General features: G+C 58.2%; 2 protein-coding genes across 3 annotated transcripts in view; both read left to right on the top strand.

The window, feature by feature from the left end:
* Positions 1-16,913, top strand: part of RNF157 (ring finger protein 157) — a 69,855-nt gene extending 52,942 nt beyond the window's left edge. The window contains exons 8-19 of one of the 2 annotated variants that reach the window (XM_045299871.1): positions 2,557-2,628; positions 3,162-3,321; positions 3,427-3,539; positions 5,806-6,044; positions 6,740-6,851; positions 8,972-9,083; positions 9,304-9,482; positions 9,640-9,705; positions 10,374-10,422; positions 11,675-11,785; positions 14,891-14,931; positions 16,323-16,408. In XM_045299871.1, the coding sequence (XP_045155806.1) occupies positions 2,557-2,628; positions 3,162-3,321; positions 3,427-3,539; positions 5,806-6,044; positions 6,740-6,851; positions 8,972-9,083; positions 9,304-9,482; positions 9,640-9,705; positions 10,374-10,422; positions 11,675-11,785; positions 14,891-14,931 (1,254 nt within the window). In that variant the 3' untranslated portion in view covers positions 16,323-16,408. Of the gene's footprint in view, positions 1-2,556; positions 2,629-3,161; positions 3,322-3,426; positions 3,540-5,805; positions 6,045-6,739; positions 6,852-8,971; positions 9,084-9,303; positions 9,483-9,639; positions 9,706-10,373; positions 10,423-11,674; positions 11,786-14,890; positions 14,932-16,322 lie in introns of both variants that reach the window. The other variant, XM_045299872.1, reaches the window with a different exon arrangement.
* Positions 16,914-20,300: 3,387 nt separating this feature from the next.
* FOXJ1 (forkhead box J1) overlaps positions 20,301-22,018 on the top strand; it is a 3,415-nt gene continuing 1,697 nt past the window's right edge. Inside the window, exons 1-2 of the mRNA XM_045299504.1 lie at positions 20,301-20,922; positions 21,681-21,715. Coding sequence (XP_045155439.1) covers positions 20,425-20,922; positions 21,681-21,715 — 533 coding nt within the window. The 5' untranslated portion in view covers positions 20,301-20,424. The remainder of the gene's footprint in view (positions 20,923-21,680; positions 21,716-22,018) is intronic.

Genomic DNA, 22,018 nt, shown 5'->3' with positions numbered 1-22,018 from the left:
TCCCTTGTTCCACATCCTCTTCTGAATCCAGCCTGAACCTCTGGCAGCTCCTTTTCAACATGCTGCTGTAACTGTTGTTGGAGGATCTTCAGCAAAATTTTATTTGCATGTGACATCAGTGATATTTCTTATTAATGTGAGCATCCTGTTGGGTCACGCTTCTTTGGAATGGGCACAGATGCGGATCTCTTCCAGTCAGTTGGCCAAGTAGCTGTCTTCCACATCTCCTGGCACAGATGAGTGAATGTTTCCGGTGCTTCATCAGCTGTTGAACATGTCCATTGGTGTTCCCTCCTCCGTTCCTGGAGCCTTGTTTTTGGTTGATGCTTTCACTACACCATAGGCTCTTGCTCACACGCTACCTCCTGAAACGGTGGGATGTGACTCTGTGCTCTTTCCATCTTCTGGTGATGCTTCCTGCGCCATTCAATATTTTGTCCCTGGAATCTTTTAATCTTTCGAGAAAGAAAAACACTTTACTGAGGGCTCGTCCAACTCTTATCACAATCCATCCATCCATCCATTGTGTGTCAAGCACATTTGTACATTTGTTGCCCTTATCATTCTCAAAACATTTGCTTTCTACTTGAGCCCCTGCTATCAGCTCCTCATCTTTTAATCTCACAACTTGAGACTTGATTTTTTACGCTGGGCGTGTTCTTCCTTTTCGGTTGTCTAACCCAGGCCCTTGCACATCCGTTATATTTGATTTCTGAAATTTTCCATTTAGCTCTTTGACTTCATCATTTCTTTCATTTGCCTTCACTACAGTATATACTCCTGTATAAGCTGAGTTTTTCAGCACATTTTAATGCAGTTTTTGTGGTAAAATTAGGTACCTCGGCTGATATTCATGTCGGTTTATACTCGAGTATATATGATTAAAAGCGAGTTTCAGATTCTCTTCTGATGTCCACTTTGATCTTTCTTTCTGTCCTGTCTTTTGCATGACCTTCTGTGTGATGCTCTTGATGACTGCCCACAGCTCAGCAGATCTTCAGTCGGTAGGCTTTAATGCACCCAGTCTGTTGTTGAGATGTTTTTGAAATCCAGGTGGGATAGATTCAAGGTCATATTTTGGCTCCTTTGGATTGGTTTTCATTTTCTGCAGCTTCATCCTGAACTTACATATAAGCAACTGATGGGCTGTCTCACAGCTGGCCCTTGGCCTGGTTTTATCTGCTGAAATTGAGCTTCTTCATCATCTCTTCCCAGAGACGTCAGTTTGATCTCTGTGTATTCCATCTGAGAAGTCCATGTGTATTGTCACTGGTTGTGTTGTTGGAAAAAGGGGATTTGCTATGAACAAGTCATTGGTCTTGCAAAATCCCATCATGTGATCTCCAGCTTTGCTTCTGTCTCCAAGGTCCATTTTCTGACTATTACTCCTTCCTGTTTCCAGCTGTTGCATTCTCATCTCCAGTTATTATCAATGCATCTTCATCGCATGCATCATTCGTTTCAGGCTGAAGACATTGGTAGGTTTCTTTCATTTCTGCCTCACTAGCTTTAGTGGTTGGTGCATAAATTTGAATAATAGTTGTATTTATTGGATTTTATTGTCAGCAGATAGATATGATCCTATCACAGACAGCATTGTACTTCAGGATAGCTCTAGAAATATCCTTTTTGATGATGAATACAACGCCATTCCTCATGAATATGTATAAGTCATATTTCAAGCATAGTAAGCCATGTGATTTTCTGATTCACCTTGTCCATTTTAGCTCACTAATACTAGAATAAAGATCTTTACATGTTCCGTTTCATTTTTGAAAATTGCCAATTTTCCTGGGTTCAAACTTCATACATTCCAAGTTCCAATTATTGATTCATGTTTGCAGTCATTTCTTCTCATTTCAAGCCGTGCCCTGTCAGCGAATGAAGGTCCCAAAGGCGTTATTCCATCCATGTCCCTGTGGTTCATTGACTTGGCTTGGAGAAGGCGGCACCTCTTCAGTCACATGCTGAGTGCCCCCTTCTGGCACAATCTCCGACCCTGATCTGCTTCCATCCAGTAAGCCTTCCGCATGCCATGAGGGTTCCGTGCTATCCGTAAGATCTTCCGTGGGGATTCCTCCGAGGCGGACAGCCTCGACCTTCTTTGTCCTCCGCTCTTCATCTGGAAACGCTCCTGAAATCGGTTCATCTTGGGTGACCCTGCTCACAGCAACACACAAGCCACCACAGTCCCACAAGGGGTGGATACATTTTATACATAACGCTTATTATATCAAGATTAGAGGGAAGCTGCCTACCCCTGTAAGCCTAGGCGAATGCTGCCACTGCCCCACCCAGCTCCTGGCCTCGGCCTTCCTCAGCTCCCATCAGGGGTGTGTGTGCTGTGAGAGCTCTCTGAAGGATTTGCCAGTTCCATGTTAGCTGTTGAACGTAATGCTGTATTTCTTTTTCTTCTCAAAGAGAAAGCTTAAGTAAATCGAGCCTCCTCTGTGAGGCAGGGCTTTGGTGGTTTGCATCGTGAGCCGGTTGGGGTGGAGGAGCCACTCTAGCCTCAATCAGCCCACCTGTCCTTGAACTTTTCTGTCCGCTCTCCAGGTAGATGGGGTCAGCTACCTCCTGCAGGAGATCTATGGGATTGAAAACAAGTACAACACCCAAGATTCTAAGGTAGGTTTTCTCCAAAGTTCCCAAAGAGCCCCTGTCAAGGGGTAGAGCTGGAAATGTGCAGGCTCCTCAGGGTTCCCCCTGATGGACTGTTCAAAGGATGATGGCCAGGCCAGTCTCCCAAGGCCTCTCAGTGGGCAGCCGAGCATATTCCCCAGGGCTCCTGCCTTCCGTGTGGATCTGAGCCGGCATCTCCAAGTTCCACCTGCAAACTCAGGCACTGGTTGGTATCCAGCACCTTGTTCCTCATTTCCGTTGAGGATACCTCTGGCACTTTGGCAAAAAAAAGACTGGGAGCCAGTGTGCTCTGTGTGGCTCTCTGCCTCAGTTTCCCAGCAGGGCCCCTCAGGGCCCAACCCTCTCCCCTCGGCTCAGAGGGGCAGAGCAGAGCAGAGCCCCAGGGGCCGTGTGTGTGCCTCAGTGCCCACCCCAGACAAGGGGCACCGGTCAGGGGGCACCTGGACCACGGGGCAGCCCAGCACAGTGCAAGCTCTTGCGCATCCTCCTTAGGCCTGCGACTCCATGTCTCCCTGCAGGTGGCTGAGGACGAAGTGAGTGACAACAGTGCCGAATGTGTGGTGTGCCTCTCAGACGTGCGGGACACCCTGATCCTGCCCTGCCGCCACCTCTGCCTGTGCAACACCTGTGCAGACACCCTGCGCTACCAGGCCAACAACTGCCCCATCTGCCGGCTCCGTAAGTCCCCGCTGGAGCAGGCGGGTGCAAGGGAGGCCCTGACCCAGGCCCCACCCCATCTAGTCTGCCTTTGGGTGGCCTAATGGCCTGCTTTCTTCTGCCCAGCCTTCCGGGCGCTGCTCCAGATCCGAGCCATGAGGAAGAAGCTGGGCCCCTTGTCCCCAGGCAGCTTTAACCCCATCATCTCTTCCCAGACGTCAGACTCAGAGGAGCATTCCGTAAGTTGCCCACCCCACCCTCGGGGAAGCAGATGCCCTTTGATGCCCTTTGACCCTCAACCCTCCTGCCCCAGGTGACCTAGAAGCTGGTCAGGAACCTAGCCACCCAGTGGGCCAAGTTGGGTCAGAACCAACCTCATGGCAGCCAAAAATGGGGTGCTGGCCACCAAGGCTCTCTTTCCTTCCTTGGGCCCTGCGTGTCCAGTCATAGCTACCATTTCCAGAGCCTTCTGCTAACAGTGGACACTCCAGGGGGGCTGGCTGTGAAACTCCCTCGGGCAGAAACAAGGGGTTGATTGTCTGCGGTTGAACACAGTTTACTACCATTTATTTGAGCCCCTGAAGAAGGTCACCGTTTTCCTTTCTCCGTTTCTTGGCTTCAGCAGCAGAGCACTGAGACAGTGAAACGCCCCTCAGAGGGAGAACCGGGAGAGGGGGTCCTGCCGGGGGCGCTCAGCAGTTATAGGACAGCATACTCCAACTCTGAGGAAGGGAGGGGTTAGTCAACCAAGGGCGTGGGGGATAACTAGTCCGCTGTTTCAGACTGACCAGGTACCCCATTCCAGCGGGAGCAACTCGTCTCCTGTCACAGAACACCAAGCAAAATCATAGGTTCTGACAGAGTTGACTTTGGAGGGAGACGGCTCTCTAAAAGCAATGGGACCCCCGTCTAAATCAAAGTTCATTAAAGAAAGGCAATGGGAAACTGAAAACGAATCCGTACATTTAACTATATAGAAAGGTTAGCTCCAGAGGGTCTGAAACACGGCCAAAATTAAAAGGCAAAAGAACAAACTGTCTTTTCCCGAAAGCTCCCACAGCATACGTAGATAGCAGTCTCGGTGGCAGCGCCTGTGAATCAACCCGCAGGAAACAGGCGATCAGTCGGGTCTGCAAAGCCAGCAATAGTGCCTCAAGGCAGCCCAGCTGGTTAGCAACCACAGGAGAAATAAAGCGATATGATGATGCCAATGAAAATTAAATACCAGTTTCTCTCCTTTCAAATTAGAAAGTGTTTGAAAGACACTCGGTGCCGGCAGAGAAGCACCCAGACAGACCCTCGGGAGGGGGGCAAAAACAAACACAGCCAAAGCTGTGTATCAAGAGACTTACAACACCCATCCCAAGACTGGCGGGCCCCTGAGGAGTTTGAACTGAATCACTACCCCAAACCACCTTCCGGCTAAGTAGCAGGGTGGCTCATGAGGTCAGCTACATCACCCATGAGAGCGTGGGCTTTCAAATAGATACCGCTCTCTCTCTAAGGCCAAACAGGTCAGCATTCACCATAAAGCAAAGATGGGGGAGGCTGAGATAGAGGAGTTGGATGGATAGAAAACAACTAGAAAGATGCTCATTCAAATGTTGCCACGTGTGGAAAATATGTAACCAGCGGCCGTATCACAGCATCAGTTGGTAACACAGAACAGCACGTATGGAAGTGGTTCCGTGGAACCAACTTGCTGTGTGAACTTCCCCCACAAACTGAACATGTGTTCTCCCCAAAGCATCCACAGCTCACCTGGTCCACCAAAGTGCGAAACTTGAATGCCAAGGGTGACCGAGTCAAAAGACGTGTGCAGAGGGGGTGGTCAGAGCCTTGTTCACATGGGAGGCACGGCGGTGGTGGCTGATGGTTACGCACTCGGCTGCTAAACGCAGGGTTTCAAGTTCAAGCCCACCAGCTGCTCTGCAGGAGAAAGGCTGGCAATCTGCTCCCCTAACGGTCACTGTCTAGGAAGCCCCTGCGGCAGTTCTGCTCCGCCCTGTGGGGTCAGGACCGCCGCCACACCACTGAGTGGTGGAATAGTCAGGAGGCCAATGTCGTGAGTGAAAATATATACATGAAAAGGTTTCAGAAATGGTGTGTTTTACACTCAGTCAAATGAGCAAGCTATAAAATCGTCCTTCACAGGCAGAGCCAAACATGTAAAGCCTACAGAACCAAAACCCAGACGCTTCACACTATCAAGTCGACTCTGAATCAAGAAAGCAGGGCCCAAATGTCCACACACGTTTTCTTTGGGTGGCGGCGTCACGAGACATGGCTTATGTCTCCAGAGTTCCTGTGATAGCCTTTATTTCTCTTTCCTTTGTAATCTGGAAAGCCGAGCCTTCCACACACATTCAGGGCATGCTTCCACGCCGGCTCCTTCCTTGTCCGGATGGAAAAGCAAACCCTTTTCCAATGTAGAGGAGGCACCGTGAGCTTGCCGTGGGAGGAGGGGGATTTCATTCATCTTCCCACCTCTCTCTGGTTCCCTAGTCCTCGGAGAACGTCCCACCGGGTTATGAAGTGGTGTCTCTTCTGGAAGCCCTCAATGGGCCCCTGACCCCGTCCCCAGCGGTCCCTCCACTTCACGTGCTTGGCGACGGCCACCTCTCAGGAATGCTGCCTTCGTACGGCAGTGATGGTCACCTGCCCCCTGTCAGGACGCTCTCCCCCCTCGACCGCCTGTCTGACTGCGGCAGCCAGGGACTCAAGCTCAAGAAGAGCCTCTCCAAGTGAGTAGCCAGCCCACACGCAACGCGGCCGGCCTCGCTTCTTTGTGCCTCCCTCGGTGCCGGCTTTCACATGACCCTTGGAGGAAAGCGGGAACTGGAATGGTGCATGTGGTGCTTAGGATAAATCCCTTCAGACGGTGTTAGAGGAGGAAGAGGCTGAAGGAAGCTGTGATCTTCCTTGGTTGCTTGCAGTTGTCCTTTTGGTGCCATGGGTTAAACGTCAGGCTACTAGCCACAAGGTTGTGGTTCAAACCCACCCGCTGCTCCCTACATGAATGACGAGGTAATCTGCTTCCATAACTAGATTTACAGTCGCAGACACCCTGGGCAGTTACACCCTGTTCACCAGGGTTGCCAGGAGTCAGAAAGAAATCAATGGCTGTGGTTTGGTGGAAAGGGGTGGGGGGTGGGGGGTGTTTCAGCACAGACCCTATATTTCTGAGGTAGAGTGAAGGAAAGTGTTTTACAGATGAAAATTTTGAGCTCCTGAAATGCCAATGGTTTTCCTCAAGTTCAGACAGCGAGCCACTGAAGGGGCGAAAGTTAAAACAGCAGAGCTCTCTGCACACCCAGAAGAGGCCTCCATCCATTCCTGGTCCTTGTGCCCACCCGTCCCTCAGTCCCCCAGGTCCTCTCCCTCTGGGGAGCTCTGGGCCCCCGTGGCCTTGGCTTCAGCGGACTGCCCACATCTCCAGGTCCCTGTCCCAGGACTCGTCCGTGTTGCACGAGGAGGGAGACGAGCGCTCCTGCAGTGGGTCCGAGACGCAGCTCTCCCGCCGGCAGCCAGTGGCACACCCGGGAGGGGAGGTAACTGATGCCCATGCTCATGCCCGCCAGGCCCCCTGCCTTGCCCCGCTCCCCGACCCTTCCCCCATGCCCTCTGGGGGGCAGCAAAGCCCTCCTTGCATTCATTTGCTCAGCGAGGCATCAGCTGTGTGCCCTTGCCCTGTCCCTGTGCTGGGGGGCCGGTGGTTCAGAGGGAGCATTCTCACCTTCCCTGCAGGATGCCTCGGGCACTGCCACTGCCCAGTTGTCACCCAAGCTACCCATCAGACCCCACGAATCAACCAGGGAGAGAGAGAGAGCGAGCTGGCCGAAGTCTGGGGAGACAAGGCATTGGCAAGGGCGAAGGCCCCAAGGGAAAGCCTTTAGGGAGGGCAGCCAGTGCGGCAGGAGCGGAGGAAGACCAGGCCCTCTCCCCCAGCACCCCTCACAAGCCTTCCTCAAGGGGTGGTGTTCCTTTACTCTCCATGGCGAGGGCAGCGAGCACACAGCCTGCCTGCCTGGTGACAAGTGTCCCCAGAGGAGAGCTCGCATCCAAGGTCTGCCCCAGTCCGGCGCCCACCCAGAGGCATGCTGGTGCTCCAGGTCCACAGAAGCAGCCATTGGACACTGGAGCCCAGCCCTCCTGGCAGGCACAGGGGCACCTGATGGGTGGATTTGAACACAAGACAATGGGCAGTGCTTCCTGGGACACGGGTGAGAGGGGCTGCTTAGTGCAAGAAACTAGAACCAGGGTGGGAGCACAGCTGAGCGGAATCTTTTTTTTTTTGACACCTTTTATCATGAATTAACCCAACTCATTGTCATCAAGTGGATGCTGACTCCTAGTGACCCAGTGAGAGTAGCGCTGCCCCTGTGGGCTTCTGAGACAGCGACTCTTGACCCGAGTAGAAAGCCTTGTCTTTCTCCCACGAATTAGGGGAAGGGTCATAGGGCAGACTTCATTTTACCCCTACAGTTCTGATGCCCTCAGGAGATGCTCTGTCTCCTTGCAAGCCTTCCAGCCTCTCCTAACCCTTCTGACCTTTGTCCTTGGGAAACGCAGCCCTTTTGACCTTAAATGGTTGCTTAGGCAAACGCTGAGATCTGAGGTCAGCCCCAGACCTGAATTAAGGGCCACACCTAGCCTTGGGGCTCCCACCAGCCTCCGACGACCAGTGAGTCTCCCGGTTTTCTGTTAGGACGAGACATGGAGTTCTTTCCCACCCTTTGCTCCCGCTCTGGTAGGACCCTCAGGTGTGGCCCTTTTCAGAGTGCTTGGCGTGGCAGCCAGGCACCATCTAGTTCCTCTGGCCTCCGTGTGGCAGAGTCTGGGGTTCCACTGGACTCGTTGTTGGCACGAATCTTGATTCTTATCTCTCTTCTCTCCTCTGGATGGGGAGCAAGGCCTGCGGCCGCATCTTCGATGGCCGCCCTCGAGCTTTTCAGAGCCAGTCACTAAACTGAGGGGAGGGACCCCCGACATGGGGAGATCAGCCATGGGGAGAATGGTGAGAGGAGCCTTCCGGAGTGGAAGGAGGTACCAACCCAGGTGTAAAGAGCAGGCCCACATGCAGGGAGAGCCTTGCCTCGCCTCGGCCACCTGGCAGGGGCTGGACAGGAAACAGGCCAAGCAGGAGCAGATACCTGAAGGGGGGAGAGAAGCTCATGGGATCGGAGGCAGAACTAACCCCACTTGGCATCTGCTGGGCCTGGGGTGAGGCTTCATGCTCGGGAGACTGGCCGGTGCGAATGGGAGGCAGTGTCTGTCTGTTTAAAGGGGCTGAGCTCAAGCTCACTGGGCATCTAAGAGGTAAGCCCAGCAGACAGGAGCCTCTTCTAGTGTCTGTCCTTTTGCCTTCCGAAGGGGAGTGGTCCCCAGTCCTGGAGAAAGTGGGGTGTCCCCATGTCCCAGCTGCTGGGTGCCTGGTGTCACTTGAGCCACAGGCTTTGTGCAGCCTGGCAGATGCTGGGCCTCGGGCAGGCCGTGCTGACTGAAGGCAACCGGTCCCCTGGGAGACGCCACTCACTCAGGCCAGGGCTGGCAGAAAGAAGAGCAGCTGGGCCCCCAGCCCCGCTTCCCTCAGCCTCTCCCCTCCCGCGCCCCCCCCCCACACACACACACAGGTGCCTGCCCCAGTGGCTTCCCTCTGTCCCCACTGCAGGAATGTGGTGTGACCCCAGACAGCGAGAACCTGACCTTGTCCTCGTCAGGAGCTGTCGACCAGTCGTCCTGCACAGGGACCCCTCTCTCCTCCACCATCTCCTCCCCAGAAGGTACTTGGGGGAGCAGGGCCCTGGTCTGTCTGTGAGGTGGGCAGTCTCGGGACTTCACCTCGGTCCTGCCATCAACTCTTTCTGGACCCCAGCGGCCCAGGAAAACAAGACTCTGGACCCTGAGGGCGCACACTGCACTGGGATGTAGCAGGGGGCAAGGGGTGGGCTCTGCTCCCTGCAGGACCCTGAGGTGCTGGTTCCCTCCCCTCCTGCCTCAAAGACCCTGCCAGCAGCAGCCTGGCCCAGTCGGTCATGTCCATGGCGTCCTCTCAAAGCCAGCACTCCCAGATCAGCTCCGACACCGTCTCCTCCATGTCCGGCTCCTACATCGCCCCAGGCCCCGAAGAAGAGGGTGAAGCCCTCCCTTCCCCAAGGAGGGTCCCGTCAGAGGAAGGAGAGGTAAGGGAAAGATGGAGGGGGGAGCTAACTGTCCCCTGGGGTCCCTGCTGCGAAGCTTTCTCCCAGATCTAGGGGACCCTGTGTAAGTGGAGTGGTGCTGGGTTGGGCATGGCCCTGCTGTGGGAGCGTCACCTTGCCCTTGGTCTTTGGTCCGCAGGTGATGCCGCTGCAGTCCCCAGATGTCAACTTCGTTGGCCTCCCAGTTGAGGAGCAGGACGCAGAGGTAGCCCCGTGGAGACAGCCTTGACTGGGGTGGACTTGGGATGGGCAGCTGTGAGTAGAGACTTCCTACGGGCCATGCTTGGGCTAGGCTGATGGCCTGGGCAGGAAGAGTGGCCACACTGCGCCCAGGGCTGTTGAAGGACAACTAGGGGGCAGTATGGGGCGCCCCAGTCCAGTCTGAAATACCTAGGGGGCAGCCAGGGGGTAACCGCTGTGCCAGAGCCCGCTGCTGTTGCTGGGTGTTGTCAGGGTCCTCCTCTGTGTCCCCTCCCTGGCCCCCAGGAGGGGCCTTTCTAGGCAGCAGCTCAGACCCATCTCCCATGGAGCCGCTGCTGGGTGGGAACACCCAGCTCACAAGGAGAACAGAACTTCCTCTGGGGCCAGGTCTCCTGAGAGGAGTTCTTGGAGAGAGTTTGGGACCTGACAGGATTTCTGTGTGATTGGATTGACTTGGCCACACACAGGGTCTCCCTGGCCAACCACTTGAGTGTCACCTGTAATGGGGCTCTGACTGGGTCCCTCCCGGCCAGGGCCCAGACTCATAGGTGTGGGCAGTGCGTGCTCCTGATGCAGCCCTGGAGCGAGGCCACCAGAGGGTGGTGGGCTCTGTATTCAGCTGCCTGGAGGCTCAGCATGGGCCTGACTCAGTGCGTCCTCCTTCTGCTGTAGGGAAACGACGTTCTAGAGGAAGACCACGGATCCCCTACTCAGGAAGCTGGTAAACGACCTGGTCCTTGGCTACCCTTAGACCCCTTTCCTGGGGGCTCCTTACAGGGTCAGGGGGGTCGGGCTGTGTCTGGGGAGGAATTCTAGCTGGTGTCAGGGATGACCGACCCCCAGCTCTCTGGGACACAGGGTGCTCCCTGCACATACAGTCGGTTCTGGAGCTTCTCAGGCACCTCCACAACTGCCTTCCTGCCGAGCGAGCCCCAAGGCACTGGCTGGAACCAGCTGCTTCCTTGCGCTCTCGTGGTCGGTGTGGCTTTGCAGTGGTTGAGGTTGTTACAGTTGGAGGTGGGTTGGAGCGGGCAGGGCTGAGGTCCTGCAGCCGCTCAGCGCAGGCAGTGTTCCATAGCCGCCTGCCCTCTCCCCTCACTGGAAGGGCAGCCAGGAGAGGGGGCCCAACCTGCAGCCAGGTACTCAAAAAAGGTAGAGAGCCAGACCTGCTCCCCTGCTGCTCAGAGGGCCCTGTGGAGGGCAGTCCACAGCACTCAAGGGCCCGGGCACAGGCCCGGCCGCAGCTGCCAGCGGGTCCCTTCTGCTTCTGGCTGGCCTGGCCGCTGCCTGGGAACTTGCGGCGCATGCATGCGGCCCGGCACCTGGGCAAAGAGGATGGTAAGGCTGTGCCCACCAGCCTGAGAGACTGTCATAGGTTCCTCTATGTCCTCCCCTGCCACCACAGGGGTCCCACACGATGGGTTTGTGCTTTCTTCTCCCTTTCACTGAAAATAAAGGAAGGGGCTTAGCTTGAAAAACAAACTTTTAAGACAAACCCCCCCACTCCCCCCAAATGTCAGCCACTTCATGGAGAACAGAGTCTCCTGGGCACAAGTCAGCTAAGGCGCAGAACTAGGACACCCAGGGACTTAGCCGCTGCCTTCGGGCTTTTTCTTCTTGCAGAGCCCTGTGTCATGAACACAGCCACTTGTCCCCAAGACGGCCCAGGCCGAGACATCAGCAGGGGCAGCTTCCCTGGCCACTATGGCATGGCTCTGCCCTGGTCTCACAGGACACCACCACCCCACCCCCCTGCCCTGCAGAACCATGGTGGGAAGGGGCAGCGGCGCGGGCCAGAGAAGCCAGCCCCGCCCACCCGCCCAGCCTGGGGCCTCTCCTGTCCTCTTTACGCACTTAGTTATGACTGTCTTTTTTTTCACACATGGTTTGGTTTGTGTGTCTCCATCCTTAAGACTTTCATTTTAAGGACAGCAGAGCAGAGACAGCTATTAACTGCATTCACTCCGTTACAGGCCAGAGGACAAGCGCATTTCTAGGTATGGAGTGTGACAATAACAATGACTTTGACACCGCAAGCGTGAAAGCACTGGACAATAAGCTGTGCCCTGAGGTCTGCTTACCTGGTGAGTGGCCGTCTGCTGAACATGAACTTGGTGGGAGACAGTCCCTTACCGTGACCCCTGCCCTTGCCCTGCTCCGGGATGTGCTCGGATGCGGGCAGCCACTAACCCTGAGAAAGTGAGCCGGGCGGGGGGAGTCCTGGAGGAGCTCCTGCCAAGGGCAGCCCCTGAGTGGGAAGATCAGGACGGGGAGGGAAAAGTGAAAAGGGCCCTGTCAGGATGGGGCCATTCTCGCAGAAGGCGGCCTGGGCCTGCCCCTCACAGGGAGCCCTCCAGGGAAGACAGCATGAGCCCGTCCCTGGGACAAAGCATGGTCAGCAGAGACCCATGTTTGCAGAGAAGCAAGGAGTGACCCAAGGCCAGGTCAGGGGATTCATCACTTCAGGCCTGACCCATCTCACCATACTCAACTCCAAACCCAGGGTCACTTCCTAGAGAGGAACCGTGTTCAACACACACACACACACACACACACACACACCACCCCCACCACCCCCACCCCCATGGCACCAGCTGAGGCCTTACCCCTAGGGGTCGTGCTCCCCGTGGTGGTGGTCTAATCCTCTTGAAGGCCCCTCCCCGCCCGGAAGGAAGCTGTCTTTCACCCGCAGAACAGCCACCTCCTGGGTCCAGTGCTTTCCTCGCTCGCTTGGAGAAGTGGCCTGAGGCGTTGAAAGCCAGCCCCTCCTGTGGGTCGCCACTCTCCACCAGCCCTGTGGGGGGCACAGGCCCCAGGCGCCCAGCCCCCACAGCTGGGCCCTAGGCAAGCCGTCCTCCGTGCCTGCAGCCGTCCAAAGGCTCCTCGGCCAACGGCCATCACCCATGAGTTTTTCCTGTCGCTGTTGCCCAGTGAGGCCAAAAGAAGTGGTGTCTCCGGCTCCCTGGCACAGGGAGGGAGGAGGGAGCGTGGGCCCCTCGGCCAGCCTCCCAGCCAGCCAGCCCAAGCGCACCTCCCACCTCCCCACTTGTGGTCTGCTTCTGTCTGTCCATTTGTGTCCCATGTCTCTCCACCAAATGTGAATGTCCGTCTGGTTTGTTTCTTTTCAAACTCACGTGTGGAGCGTCTATGTCCAATCTGTGCCAACACTGCCACTTGCCCCGAGCCGGCTGGTATTCGGCCAGTGGCCAGCCGCCAGTCACCACACAGGTCTCCCCCGTTGGTCCGGGCCTGCAGCCACGACACTTAAGTGTCCAAGGAAAGAGAGGAGTGAGAATAAGTTACATCCTGCCACACAATAAACGGTCAGGGGCTCACCTCCCATTGGTGTTGGTGGTCAGTGGCCACTCTGCTCCAGCTCTGCCCTGGGCCTGGGGAAGCTCTGCTTCGAGCTGCCCATGGTGGTGGGCATGGGGCTTACCCCTCCTCTTCCTGCCCCCTCCTGCCAGCCTGCTTGCTGGTGCTTGTTGGGGGAGGGGAACGAGCGAGGGAGACAGCCTTCCTGGTGGTGGCTGAGTGGGACCAGGCTGAGTGGGACCCAACGTTGGATGGGTCCTCTCTCCCCAGAGGTCTAGGAGTTCTTGCTGGAGGGGACAGAGGGCTGCACCACCCCCTCCCACCGGAACCGTTTCTCGGCTTCTGCTCTTCGCATCAGTTGGGTTGTGCACGGAGCTTGCACTGTGGTAGGTCCCTGTGGAGTAAATAGGCCTCCTCACACCCAGCTGGAAGTTGAGACACCCGCTGACCACTGACCAGGACCCCTGCAGGGCGGCTTGGCTCCTCGTATCCGAGGCCAGCTGGTTCCTGGTCTGGACAGCGCTCATGCTGCGGTCTCCACTTGGCTTGTTGCCTTGCCAAGCAGACACGCTCTCCTCACGAAGGCATGAGAAGGGGAGCCCCGGGGGAGCCCCCCATCCTTCACTCTCACCACGCCTACCACCAGCCTCCCATGCCCCTGTGCCTGCTCTGCAGGGAGACCCACCAGGGCCAGGCTACCAGGCTCCCTTCCCCGCCACCACCACCACCCTCTGTGAGGAGCAGAGGCCTGTGCCTCTCAGCCTCTTCCCCAGGAAGCCTCCTGCCCCTCTCAGCCCCAGACCAAGGGTGGGGTTCTGGCTCTTCACACTAGGTGGGGCTGTGTGTCTGAGACTGCTTCTCGAAGGTTCTCGGTGGGTGCAAATCCAAGTGGACAGGGGTCGGTCCTCAGGGTGTCGTTTCAGAGTCTGGGCGGGCTGCCTGGGAAAAGCAGTCTGGCCGTGACTGCAGTGGGGAAGCAAAGGCTATTTGGGTCTGTTCGTGGAAAACACAGCTGTAGGAGAGAGGGTCTCCAGTGGAATCTAGAACTACTTCTAGTGACCTGAGCTTCAATGCAGCCCTCTCTCCTCAAGCCCTTAGCCTGCGGCTAGGCTGCTCCTAGGCTGCTCCTTCTTGGGAAGGGGTGGAGGGCAGTGACGAAAATCAGAACCGAGATTCTCCTCCACCGGGAGAGAAGCGATAGAGGTCACCAACATCTACCCCTAGGGGTCTCTTCACTCTCCCAGCTCCTTTCTCCAATAAGGGAACTGACCCACCCCCTGGAGAGTAAGTCCACCCCTGCCCACCCTGAAGGAGCCCTGGTGGGTGCAGTGGTTACAGGTTGGGCTGCGATCTGCATGGTCGGCAGTCTGAAACCACCAGCAGCCTCATGGGAGAAAGACCAGACTTTTGACTCCCCTAAACAGAGTCTTAGAAACCCACAGGGGGTCGCTAGGAGTCAGCACTGACGAGATTCAAATCTCCAGGCTCCATTTCCTGCTGAGAGGGCATTGGCTTTTAGCCAGACAAGAAGGTAGCTCTCAAGTTCCGAACCCCTCCTCAGCCTTCCCCGGTTCTTTACTGAGGCCAGGCCACTGTGGGCCCTCAGGAGTCCTTGTCTGGGGGGAGGGGGGGTTGTCATGTGGGCTACTGAGGCTCCAGAGACCACAGAGCCACCTGTTAGGGCTCCTTCCAGATGTAGGAGCTGGTGGGGGCCCTCAGCCAGGGCTCTCGGGTGGCGTATGGGTTCAGCCAGCCGGCTTCTGAGGGTCACATGCCTGGAGCCCGTTCCTGGTGTGCTGCTGCTGTTTTACTTTGTGCATGCATGTGTGTCTTCTCTCGTTTACCATTTGCTTTTGGTCTTTCCTACCAAACAGCCGCAGCTCCGGAGTCCTGCCCCATAAACATTGAGGACTAGGTATGAGACCTAACACGTTTACCAGCGAACAAACAGCGCACTGTGTGTCGGGGCTGCTAGCTTCTAAAAGGCCACACTGCCTTCTTGCCATCCTGTCACACCGAGCGCCACCCAGGGAAGGGAAAAGACACCTCAGACCCTTGCCCAGACCCAGCTGGGTGTGCGAGAGGCCTTTCTCTCTAGGGTCCACCAGCACCCACAGTTGCTAGGGCCTCAGGGCTGATTACCGCCCCAGGATGTTGGTGGGATCACCGCAGGCACTGCTGGGCCCTGGTGCTTCTGCCCTCAGAGTTTTGGTCTGAGGCCGGCCTGACCTCTGAGGCGGCCCCAGCCTTTCCTGAGTCCCCTCCCTGGGACTTGAAGTGCCGTGAGCCTGGGACTGCTGCACTGGCTGTCGCTCAGCCTGTGTAGGGCCAGGCCCCGTGCGAGGCTCGGGCACAGCAGTGGATGAGATTTGCCCAGCCGCTCGCCCACCGGACCAGAAGGAACTGACAGTCTAGGGGGGAGGCGGAGAATGAAACCCCGGTGGAGGGTGAGGAATGGGCTGGGAGACATGCAGGCGCTCAGGAGAGAGAACCCCGAGGTTGTGCATGCTTGGGATGGTGCCAGGAAATGAGGCTCACGAGGTCCCTGTGGCCAGAGGAGGAAAGGCTAGCCAGGCCCGCAGTGCATGGGGATGGGGAGCCCTGGGCCTGCCCTTCCTGGGGAAAGGGCCTCTCCACTGACTTGTCAAACCGCAGCCAGAGGGCCGGGCTGTGAGCTGGCACATGTGGCTCACAGCAGTCCTCTGAGCTAAGGCTCTCCCTCTCCCGCTGTGGATGAGACTCAGGCTCAGAGCAGGGGTTTGCCCAAGTCCCACCGCTAGGCTGTGGCCAGCAGGTTGCCCTGAGGACAGCACTCAGACAGGTACAGGAGGTGAGCAAAGCAGAGGCGGCTGCTTGGGGTTTGGGGCCTGAGTGCAGCTGCTCATAGGCTGAGCAAGAGGAGGCGCCCCTTGGACAGACCTGGGGGACCCCTTGGAGAAACAGGCAGGGGTGTTGGCGCAAACACTAACACTTGGGCCCAAATTTACTGACTCTTCTCACGCCCTCCACCTCTTCCTGCCCTGCTGCTGGGCTCAGCTGGACCCAGGTCCTTCTTGGTCACAACATAGAAGCAAACCGCGAAACCCAACAAGTAAGACACCAAAGTGGACCGTAGGCTAAGTTCACAAAACCAGGAACTCTGGGGGCCCCTGCTCGCTCCGCCTCCCAATTCTCACAAGGTGGCTTGTGCACACATACAGCACTCAGGGAACACGCATCCTGCGAGCTCTGGGCCGCCCTGCTGGAGGCACCGTCCACACCTCGCCAGAGCCCTGGCCCCTGTAACCGCCCCTCTCTCTTCCCCAGGGGGCTGGCAGGTTGATGACAATGCTGTGGGTCGGCGGAGCACCCAGCGCCGGCGCTTATCGTCCAGCAGCCTGGAGGACCCTGAGGACAGGGCTTGCGTGTGGGGGCCGCTAGCTGTCTGAGGACCCCAACCCACCCACTGTCCTCACATTCCGTCCCGTCCTCACCGGGCCACCTCCTCAAGACTCAGCCTGTGCAAAAGCCAGCTGGTGCGGTGGCCAGCCTGCCCCTCTCCCAGCCTCATCTCCTCCTGCAACTGTGGATCGTCCCCCCCAAGCCCCCCACCTCTCCCCCCTCGCCCCGGCCCTGAGGAACTGGGAAGCCTGCTTTCTCCCCGGCTGCAGTCACTCCTGGGAGCCGGGCAACTCGGAGTCCTCGGCACCCCAGTCTCTGAGCGTCAGGCAGAGCCAAGTTCCACATCCTGGTCTTTCTTGTATGTCTTTTCTCTCCTTAGGGGTCAGGCCAGAAACCTCTAGGTTTGGGCAACTTCCTCACAAGCACCCACTGGGCATTTTCTGGAACATTCTCTGTAACCTCACAGCCAATTTCAAGCTCCAGTTTGGGTGGGGTTGGGAAGGACTTGCGCGAGAAGGGAGGAGCACGCTGCACCGGCTCTGCGTCTCCCTCTCCAAGTCCCAGAGCAAAGGTGGTCCCTGAAGTGTTGGCAGAAGCAGCTGCCCTGGTCCCAGAGCCGTCCCCTGTCACAGAAGGACCCTCCCCATCAGAGCATCCATGATGCCTATGGTCCCTCCTAAGAATCCACCTCCAGGAACACATGTTCTGACCACTTCTACATGCCAGGCACTCTTAGACGCTGTCACCACATTTTTCCTCTTCACCACAGCCCTGGGGGGCAGGGTTCAGCCCGGGTACCCCATCTCCACTCTGTTCAGTTAATAGTTACAGGAATGGGCTTCAGAGCTCCAGAGGAAATGGACAGCCTGGGGCCAGTGGCAGGGCCTGAGAGGTGCCAGGCAGCGTCTTTCCTGCCTTCCAGATCTGCTGAGTCCGATGGGTGAAGAGAGAGGTGGGGGCCCTGTGACTCAAGGGAGCCTTCCATGGGCTCGTGAGTTGAGAGATTTACAGGTGGTGGTGTCCAAATCGTGTGTGACCCCCCCTGAGGGACTGCCTATAAACCAAAGCCTTGGACAGGCTGGACAAAGCCCAGTCATCCCTCCCTACCCCTGGCATTATCAGGGTGGGGGCCCACCAGCTCTTGGAGAGATGCTTGCGCTGTAGGCTTTGGGGGAGGTGGTTCTTTAGGAGAGCATGAGATGACTTGCGAAGTCAAGTCCCGTACAATTCCTCGGGAGGCGGAGAAAGAAAGCACTAGACTCCCCTCCCCATGGACCTCAGCAGCCCAGAAAGATCTTCTTCAGAGGGCGCCCAGCACCCAGGGGACCCTTTGTGGCAGTAGCCCAGGAGGGAAGAAATGGCCTTTGTCCTCCCTGGTCAAGAGGAGGGCCGTTGTCCTGATTGGGCCGCAGCGTAGATGAGCCTGGGTCGCTACTCCTACCTGGACTTCCACAGTCCATCTTCTCTGGAATACCTCAGTAGACGCCATTATTACAAGCCAACTTAATTCCTTTCTTCCCCCAACATTTTACAGCCCCTCTCATGTCTAACCAAGATACGTTGAGCAATAATCCCATTTCGACTTCCTTGAAGTTGGGGCTCCGTAAACACCCAGCAACAGGGGAGCTTCCCTGGCTGAGCGGGGGTAGGGGCTGGCAGATCCACCTCCCTCCCTGCAGGTTGCAGTGACAGTGTGGTGTGATCTTGAGATCCCCTAAGGAGCCAAGTTGCAGGAGAGTCAGACAGACAGTAGCCACAGGGAACTCTAGAGAAGGCAGTTATCGGCATCCCCTCCATGAAGATCTGGGTCCTTCCTCAGGATGGGCTTGACCTTCCCTACCCCCTCTGCCCGCCCCCAGCTCCCTTTAACAGGTGGGGATCCTGGCCCCTGACAACCAGGGTGGTGGGCAGCGTTCCCCTCCCTCCTGTTGCTCTAATACAAAGGGCCTGCCCACCCTCCCCCACCTGTGCGGGTGCTCTGTGTTCTGGGACACAGAAAAGCTGGACACCTCAGAGGCAGGCTTGGCCCAGAAGCCATGGGTTCCTGGCCCCTCAGGTGTAAGCCTTCCAATGGAGCCAGGAGCCAGCTTCCATGCCCAGCCTTTTTCTTCTATCCACTCCCTCCCCAAAGTGGGTGCTCCCACAGGGGGCAGCTCCTGGGCATAGCACAGAGGAAGAGGGCCCTATCCCCCTGCCTGCCCTGGCATGCTGGTTGCTCTCCGCTTTTGCACCGACACACCCGGAGTGTGAGTGCGTGTACGCCGCTGCTGCGCACTCCCTAGCTCCCGGGAGGACACGGGTGGGCGCGGCCACCTCGGCGGGGACGTGAAGGATGCAATATTTATGGATTGCTGCATGATTCTCAAACGTGAATAAAACTGTTTACAAGGGAAGGAGCGCTGGTAACCAGGAAGGTGACTTCTTCGTGACCCACTGTGTCCGAGGGCTTGTGGGGGTCGGTATTCAGGGCGATCTGCAAGGAGTGGGGGAAGTCCCGCTGCTCCCACGGGAGTTACCGGTCATTGCGGGGGCGGGCCAGAGCCCTACCCCACCCTCGCCCCCTGGGCTGCCGCCTTAAACCGGAGAAGTCCAGAGCGCAGCGCAGCCCTTCAATAATTAAAGAGCTGGGAGGTTGGTGACAGGAGGGAGGCCAGAGCAAGGGAGAAGGGCGGAACACATTCCCCTGTCCCTGTCGTTTAAAAAGCTGGTGAGGTTATGGGGCAAATGACCCCGCTGGGACGATTTGCCAGTCCGCAGTATTCCGGAGGCCTCCACTGCATTTGGGGGAGGGACTGCGCTTAGGCCGGAAGCCTCGAGTTCCAGCTCTGGACTGGATGTGGGGCGGGGAGCCGCTTGCCGGGAACCGGTCGCCCTGCCCGCCTCGGCGTGGCGCGTCTGCGGGCCCGAGCGCAGGTGGCATCACCGGACACCAAAGGAGGGTCGGGGAAGAGGGAAAGCCACGGAAACCTGAGAAGGTGCCGCTCGCAGCCCCCCGAGGCGAGGCGGGAACCCCAAGGATACGGTTCCCGAGCGAGAGACCCGCCCCCCCCCAGCCGCGGCGGGCGCCGGCGGTTCGCGCCGCGGGCGGGAGTGCAGGGCCCGCGGGCGGGAAGGCGCGGGGGCTGGGCGGGCCAGAAAGCGCGGCCCTAGGAGGGAGAGCCCGAGAATTGCCGCGGGGAAGGGCCGCGGTCTCCTAGGAGGCGATCTGGCCAATAGCAGCTGCGGAAGCTGTTTACAGGGGCGGGGCGTCGCCATGGCAGCTGGAGAAGCCTTTCCGAGCGGCTACTTAATGCCGGTCCCGGGTCCACGGGCGCTCAGAGAGGTGCTGTCGGGCGGGGGGGCGTCGAGGGGCGCTGGTGGGGCCCTCGAGCTGGGGGCAGAGAGCCACGGGGGGTGGGAGGAACTACTTCCAGAACCTTCTTTTGGCCCGGGCTGCACTGAGAGCCAGGTAAGGGACCGGGAGGGCTGCGGGCCAAGAGCAGGGAGGGGGTAGGTCCCTAGTCCGCGCCCCCGTGGGTCCCCGAGGAAGTGGGAGGTCCAGGGGCTGATATGTGAGGACTTGCGGATCACTTCCCCCGTCCGTCTGTCCCGTTCCGTCCCCTTTCTTGGGACCCCCTCACGGAGTAGCTCTTTCCAAGGTGCTAGCCCCTCCCTTCCCATTCCCATTTGCTGGGGAGGGTACTGGTTTCTCGCTCGTCCGAGAACGGGGCACCCCTCCTCCTCCCCACCCCCGCTTGACTCGGAGGGCCCCCTCTGAATTCTCGAGGAGAAATGAAAGGAGAGGCGGCCAACTTGGCGGCGGAGCCCGCGGGCCCTGCTCAGCCCCCGACCCCGCCACTCACTCCTCTCGTGGAGTGATGAGGGAGAGCGCTCAGCCCCCCGCGGTCCCCACAGGCGACCACTCACTCGTTCGGAGTCGTCGGCCTGGGGCCGCGAGATGGACGCGCGCGTCCGTGCGGCCGCGTAACTGGAGCCGCGGGGGTCAGCCTGTGGATGGTGACCTCCCCCTCGGAGATCCGGCGCAGACATGGCAGAGAACTGGCTGCGCCTCCCTGGTGCGGGGCCAGCGGAGGAGGCCCTGCCCGAGGGTGGCCTGGAGGAGCCCGACGCCCTGGATGACAGCCTGACCAGTCTGCAGTGGCTACAGGAGTTCTCCATCCTCAGCGCCAAGGCCCCCACCCTGCCCCCGGGGGGCGCCGACCCCCACGGCTACCACCAGGTGCCAGGCTCGGCTGCACCAGGGTCCCCCCTGGCTGCCGACCCGGCCTGCCTGGGGCCACCACACACTCCGGGCAAGCCCACGTCCTCGTGCACGTCCAGGAGCGCCCCCCCGGGGTTGCAGGCCCCGCCCCCGGACGACGTGGACTATGCCACCAACCCGCACGTGAAGCCACCCTACTCGTACGCCACGCTCATCTGCATGGCCATGCAGGCCAGCAAGGCCACCAAGATCACACTCTCGGCCATCTACAAGTGGATCACGGACAACTTCTGCTACTTCCGGCACGCAGACCCCACCTGGCAGGTAGGGGAGGTGCGGGAGGCTGCCGTACCCTCCCCACCCCTCCCTGTGCCCAGCTCTGGACTCCCCTCCCAGGAGGCCCACCCCAGATCTGCAGCCCACATGGGCTGAGGGCAGGCTGAAGGCCATCTGCCCAGAGCCCTGTTCTTGGAACTGCCCTGCCCTCGAGTTGCTGAGAGAGAGGAGGGAACACTCAGGTCCCAGAGGGGTTTAGGGGTGCAGAGATTCAGGCTCAAAAACTGGCTCTAACAGCAGGCCCAGCTAAGACCAGGGCTAGACGTGAGATGGGCCTTAACCAATGTTGAAGAAAGTGTTAGGTGGAAGGAGGGAGAGAGGGAGGATACACATTCTTGTCCCAAGTCCTAGAATTCCACAACTTGGCAGTGTGTTAAGGCCTGACCCTGGGCTAAAAGCTGGCCCCAGCCTCCCGTCATGCCCTGCTGTCTGCCAGGGAGGGTGGAGTGGGTCCTGTGAACAAGTTGGGGAGGGGGCCCTTCCTAAAGCCACTGCCCCACCCCCTCCCCAGCTTCCCGCCTCTACTCCTCCTTCTCTCTGCAGCCATCTCCCTAGGGGGACAATTACCTGAGCCAGGTGCTCTCCACAGGGGCTCCGCCTGCCGCTCCTGCCTCTCTCGTGTTCCAAGTCTCCGGAACCTGGCACGGAGCAGCCCAGGAGCCCTGGCCATCATGTAAACACCCCAGTGGGGCACACACCAACACCACCCACTGTGCCCCAGCTCTTTCCCCCTCTCCCCCCCACAGATGGTCTGGGCCAGAGGAAGCCCCAAAAAGGAACAGTAGGATGTCAGGATTGAAGGCAGACATTGCCTGAGCCTGGCACTGACAGGGTCAGGAGATGGCTGGGGACAAGGACACCAGGCCCGGCAGAGCCTGTTCCCTGGGGCACCCACAGGGGCGGCTCATCACATCTCATCCCAAGCCTTTCTTCATGTGCTCGGGCACTGACCACTAGACCCCCGGAGAGGAAGCAGACACACACACACACACACACACACACACACACCACTACCACCACCCCCATCCGGCCCTACCCAGGCCCCATCTCCCCTATGGGCTCCAAGTCAAAGGAGGGGGCTGGG

This window comes from Echinops telfairi, unplaced genomic scaffold (genome assembly GCF_000313985.2).
Source record: "Echinops telfairi isolate 266 unplaced genomic scaffold, ASM31398v2 ScPeMD7_7458;HRSCAF=8496, whole genome shotgun sequence".
NCBI classification, from domain to species: domain Eukaryota; kingdom Metazoa; phylum Chordata; class Mammalia; order Afrosoricida; family Tenrecidae; genus Echinops; species Echinops telfairi.
Note: the sequence above shows the minus strand (reverse complement) of the source record. Positions and strands in the feature narration are given on the sequence as shown.